At 31.3% G+C, this 6148-nt stretch overlaps 1 protein-coding gene across 1 annotated transcript; it reads left to right on the top strand.

The window, feature by feature from the left end:
• The first annotated feature begins 4395 nt into the window (after positions 1-4395).
• On the top strand, positions 4396-5884 carry LOC148761711 (UPF0481 protein At3g47200-like). Its single transcript, XM_088808403.1, has one exon. It carries the CDS (start codon positions 4559-4561, stop codon positions 5807-5809), a length of 1251 nt encoding a protein of 416 aa, XP_088664529.1. The 5' UTR covers positions 4396-4558; the 3' UTR covers positions 5810-5884.
• Positions 5885-6148: the final 264 nt, after the last annotated feature.

Here is a 6148-nt window from a genome sequence, read left to right as displayed (position 1 = left end):
GTTTTCTACGTATAATCACAACCAGATGACTTGATTGATGTACATGTAATCCTAGAACTTTAAAAGCAGGGTAGGGAAGCATTTTTAAGGCAGCTACCTCATTTATATATAACACAAAGACCTCGTTGAACTCCAACCATTCCTTCCGCAAACTAAGGAGAGCAGCGAAATGGAAGAACTCTTTCACTCAACGACTTTATAGTATATACCCACCAAAAAAAAAAAGTAAAAAGTTTTCTTCTTAATTCTTTCCTTCTATAGTGAAACGATGGAGCAGATGGAGGACGATACTTTATTACAAGTAGAGGAGGCAGACTATACTTCACGTCAATCTTCCCAGTTTCTTTATCACAGGTAAATAATTAAGGTCCAAAATCCTTTTTTTCTGACTTCTTTCTCACCCCCCTTAAACAAAAGCAGTGCTCGCTATAGCTTTTATCCTATTATGTTAAGATTTATGCCATGCTTTCTTTCAGGGACAGAACGTCCCTTCACAATGATTTTTCAAAAAATTTAAAATTTTTTATAAATTATATATTTTTTAATGAACTCTCAAAATAATTTTTTAATAAATTATTAATACATATAAAAAATGATAAAATAATCTTACAAATCCATTTAGCTTTACTCTAACTCTTAAATTTTTCACAACTCTTTTAAGTTTTTTCATACCTCTTTCCATTTCTGTCTTTTTGTCATTCTCCTCTTTTGTCCTTTCATTGTGAAATTACAAAGAGATAAAGTTTTGTTTATCTTTCTTTTATTAATTTTTTTTCAATTCAATTCTATTTGGTCATATGTTCTAAGATTCTATAGATTTTCTTCTCCAAATTTCTACAAACAATTAATCATATTCTTCATTTTTTTTTCTTTTTTGTTACATAATTCTATCTTCTATTTGTCATATTTTTTTTTGTTATGTGCTCTCAATGATTTTAGTTTTTTTGTTACGTACTTTTAGTTTGTTGGAGTTAAGCTGATTTTCTTAATTTCTACGACTATTATCTTGTATATGTCATACAAAAGCTAATATTTTGACTGGAAAATGGAGAAAACAACCTCTTATGCGTATAAGAGAATTTAAAAAGAAATCCTCAACCTGTTGCCTTGACCTTCTGGCTAAAAACTTCAAAAAAAAAAAAACCAAAAACAAATGTAAAAGAAGAAAGAAAGAACATTGGCCTGGGAAGAAGAATCTACTTTGCGTTGTTAGCATCATTCTGTCCAAGAATTTTAGCAACGGTACAAATAAAATGTTTACGACTTGTTTAAGAATATTTATTTGATAAGAAAATAGTAAAATAATTAATATATAGTTTGGTTCAGAAAATGAAATAAGACAAGTATTGTTATTATGACTCATTTTAATATTTGATTGGTAAAAATAATTTTGAAATAACAAAGAAATAGGTGATAAAAAGATAAAAATTATCATTTCTTATAATATTTTATTTTTAATTTAAAATTTTTATTTTTTATTTTTAAAGAATTAATAAATTTTCATTTAAAATTTTAATATGATTATTTATTTTAATTTTTAAATAGTAATAATTTATAATTTATTTAAAATATTAATAATTTATAATTTAAACTAATATATGATTATTTTATTTTATTCTTTATTCTTTATTTTAAAATATTAAAATATAAAAATTTATAATTAAAATTTTAATTTATTAAAGTAGTAATTTTTAATAATTTATAATTAAAACTATAAACTTTGTTATTTCAAATTCATTTTGGTTTTTTTATTCTTTCTTCTCGGTCGATCAACCACTGAAGATGTGGATGGCGTAATGGATTGCCGATCTAGTGCTTTCTATGATAAGATCTGGTCACTACATTGCTAGATCGATAAAAATGCCGGATTTAGCACATCTTCGGTCACATTTGACTGTGGAGCCACCAGTTCTTCCGTCACCACTACCACCCTCCACCGTCCTCTAGTGGTGGAGGAAATTTAGAGAGAGAAAAGAGAGGCAGATCAAAAGAGGGAGAAAGGAAAAGAGAAGAATGAGAGAAAAAAAAATTTAATATGGTAGGTTAGTAATTTTTTAAAATGAACAAGGGTGTTTTTATTCAAAATTTTTTTGATCCTATTCCGCAGGGGATGGAATAGTTAAACACCAAAAGTGCCAGTAATATTTGTTACGTGTTTTTAAGGAATAACTATTCTTAGGGGTTACTAGTCCATATTATAAAGACAAACCAAACAAAAAGAATAGATGTCACTTAAAAATAGGGGGAATGCCAAACCAGCCCTTAGTATTTCAAGCAGCAACGTTGGATAATTATGGGTTATTGATTTTTTACAAAACCAGCTGTTCAGTGTCTTAAATATCAACTTATCATATGTGATTCCAACTCTATTTGAGAATCAATTTTAGACTACAGTGAAATTTTATCAGTTAAAGGTTTCTTTTTCTTTTTTTTGAATGGCCTGTTAAAAGTTATTTAGTGGTTAAATTTAGAGTTATCTTTTTTTTTAAAAAAAAAGGCAAAGTATGAATATATTAATCGAAAGAGGAAAAAGATCCCTCGTTCCATCATTTACAAAAGACCTGCAGCACGGCAAAAATCATTTGCAGGGGGCAAGGCAGTCCATAGAGAGACGGGACTAACCCTCAAACAGAAAATGCCATACAAAATATTCTGTTCGTAGGAAACTCTATACCAAGGTGGCCTCATACAGAAGTAAACAAAATATTAGTATTTTATTTCTAATTTAAATATTATTATGATTAAAATATTAATAATTTTAATTAATTTTTAAATTTAAGATATAAAATTTTTATAAAATATAATTAAAATTTTAGACTTTTTATTATAATATATGATTACATATTTTTATTTTATTTTATTTTTAAAAATATTAATAGTTTATAATTTGTTTAAAATATGTATAATTGATAATTTAAATAATAACATTTTTGAATATTAATAATTTATTTATAATTTAAATATTATTATGATTAAAGTATTAATATTTTTTATAATATATAATTAAAAACTTAAACTTTTTATTTTAATTTCTTTGTTTTCTTTTTTTTTTTTTTGTAATTTTCACTTATAAGGGACATTTTTATCTTATTAATTTTAGAAGCTATTCCCCCACCCATGAAATAGCAAATACCATAGGGAGTTGGGATTAGCTTGCTATTGCTGCCTTCACACCTTTGCAACAATGTCTCCTTGCCAACAATCTATCTTATAAATTTTTTGAGCAGGTGAAGCCGTCTCCTAGGCCTATTTTTACAGGAGCTGCTGCTTGCCTGATAAACGAAAATGTCTATGAACTTTGTATTAATATTTCTTTTCTTGCATTTTAACTATTAGTGCTTTTGCATGTTTGCTACGTTTTCTCTTTCCCAGCAATATGTATCTTACATTTATCGTTCAAGCCTGAGGGTTGAAGGGGATGGTTTATGACATGAGCAATGGTCCTAGTGTGTGGTAGGCAGTGTCTTACTATCTAGTGTGTCCATTGTGTTCAGTTTTCTTCTTTTCTCCTAGTATTTTAATATATTATGGTGGGAGGGAGAAATCAGAAATGAATATATTAAGAGAGATTCTGGCAGAAGAGGAATGAACGTTATAACTATGCTCTATTATTGGTGTTGACAACTAAGCAGTTGTATGATATTGCTTATGTTGGCAGTTTATGATTGTTCATTTTTTATCTTGTAATAATATTTAAATCATTGGCCTAACAAAAACAAATCTTACATTTATCTTGGATAGGTTCAAAAAAAAAGGCAACTAATGAATGATAGGGTGCCTACCGTCACAACTCCTCCTAATGGGGTAAATGAAAATTTTGAAAATGCTTATGAAATTTATTTATAATCATGAAATTAGGTACTTAAATTAACCCGTCTCATTACAAAAAGCAGTTAATTAATGCCATTCATAAAGCTTTCCATCCGCACAATCTATGTTCTACATTGGCAAATTTCACCCACGTCACCTCCATTTTCTTCACTATTGTAAATTAGTCATATATTCTAATTTTTTCTTCGGAGGATGGCTGGGTCTTACTTTTGTACATACAATCTTGTCCTGTTTTTTTTGGGTAGATTTGTTGCAGCAAGATTGTTAATTTCTGATGGAATAAGTATACATTGGTCTTCTGCCTTTTTTGTTTTTTTTTTAAAAATTATATTCCAATTTGAACACATTACTTTTGGTAAGTACAGATGAAAAATATGTTATCTGTAATCTCTTACACCTGTCTGTCATTTCCATTTACTCTTGTACTCAACTAAGCGTGGGTAACTAAAAATTTTCTTTTAATCAAGTTCGTTATTAATTTTTCTCATGCATTTTATCTAGTAGGGCTTGTGTATATGTCAATATGTGTCTCCTTTTCCAACAAAGTATCTTATATATTTTTGCATAGGTGATACGGAATTCTCCAAGTTCTGCCTCTCTAGGGCTCGACGAAGAGCCCTATCTTTTGAAAGTGCCTCATCTACTACGGCAGGTAAATGAAAGTGCCTATGAACCCCAACTAATTTCAATTGGTCCTTATCACCACGGTAAGCAGCACTTGATTGAGATGGAAGTGTACAAAAACCGTTGTTCAAACAAGATTCTTGAGAGAGTAGGTGAACATAGATGTCGCGAGGCCATCGACTCTAAACGAGCTCGCCAATGGTATTCCCCATCCTTATCGGATGATATCGAAGAGAAATTTGCGCACATAATGCTAGTTGATGGTTGCTTTATTGTTGAGCTATTGAGGCAGGCGGTAACAGGTAAATATGATTATCCTATTTTCAAAAAAAGGTGGGTCGAAAATGCCTTATTTGGTGACTTGTTGCTATTCGAAAATCAACTTCCTTTCTTTGTGTTAGAGGGCTTGTATCGCGTGATCAAGAATACATCAGATAAATATGAATTCGCTTGGAATGCATTTTTGGTCCTTTATGATTTCTTGCCAGAGCCAAAGATGTGGGCAGAAAACCCTCCTACCATCAAAGATCCTGACAATATCAAGCACCTACTAAGCTTAGTACATGATAATTGGGCTCCTCCTCAAGGAGCAAAAGAAGAAAAACCTAAGGCAGGAAAAGAAGGCGGCCAAGCAAAATGGAGATTCACACTCTGTGCCATAGAAAAGCCAAAAGAAAAAAAATCCCAAGGCGACCTAGAGAGCGGTGTGACTAAGGGCGCCGACCACAACTCCTCCAATTGGAAATTCATATGCTGTGCAGGAGAAAAGGAAAATGTAAGAAAAGGCCTAGTGGAAAGGCAATCCTTACGCTCTGCAAGAGAGCTGGAAGAAGCAGGAATCCAATTCATGAATAGCACTGAAGAGAGCGATGTGAAGAGTTTGTTTGATATAAGGTTTACAGATGCGACAATGAAGATTCCAACCTTTGAGGTTGACGACTACACCGAGCGACTCTTTCGTAACCTCATTGCTTATGAACTATATGAGGAGGGTTCAACTTATGCCATGGATTATGTGACGTTGATGGATAACCTTATCAACTCAGCCAAGGATGTGCAATTGCTTCGTTTCAGTGGAATCATCGAAAATATGTTAGGTGATGATGAAGCTGTTGCTCAAATGCTTAACAAACTTGGTGACCACGTTACATTATGTGGTGATACCTTTTATTACGAGGAGATATTTGTTGAGGTCAAGAAGCATTGCGCAAGACGTTGGAACACATGGAAGGCGAAATTAAGGCATGATTATTTTAGCAGTCCTTGGGCATCCATCTCCTTTATTGCTGCTCTTCTCATTATCCTTCTTACCATCGGACAGTTTATAACTGCACTCATTCCTCTTGTAAAATAATGGATTGGAGGCAGGCTTGAGGCTTGGTGGTTGTAAAATATGGTAAACTAAAGCTCATGCGCTTCTTGCCTTTTAGTTGTTCTTGTTTTTTGTCTCTTTATGTTTTTGTCATTGTTGTTAACTTTAGCTGTTTGGTCTAGTTACTTAATTTGAGTTTTTTCCCTTTGAGTTTGTCTCAGATGTATTGCTCTCCTTTTATTTCTGGTGATATCTCCCCTCTATTTAGAGCTACATCAACTCTGTACTTTCTTCGTATATTCAATAAAGTCTTTTCTTTGAGAATCAATTTTAGATTTCAATGAAATGTTATCTCTTAAAAGTTTTTTTTAAAGACCTGTT

This window comes from Theobroma cacao, chromosome 7 (assembly GCF_053813885.1).
Source record: "Theobroma cacao isolate CCN51 chromosome 7, ASM5381388v1, whole genome shotgun sequence".
Classification (NCBI taxonomy): domain Eukaryota; kingdom Viridiplantae; phylum Streptophyta; class Magnoliopsida; order Malvales; family Malvaceae; genus Theobroma; species Theobroma cacao.
Note: the sequence above shows the minus strand (reverse complement) of the source record. Positions and strands in the feature narration are given on the sequence as shown.

Bases quoted from the DNA above. Each gene is read 5' to 3' on its own strand.
- LOC148761711 (XM_088808403.1), top strand. From the start codon at position 4,559: ATGGAAGTGTACAAAAACCGTTGTTCAAACAAGATTCTTGAGAGAGTA.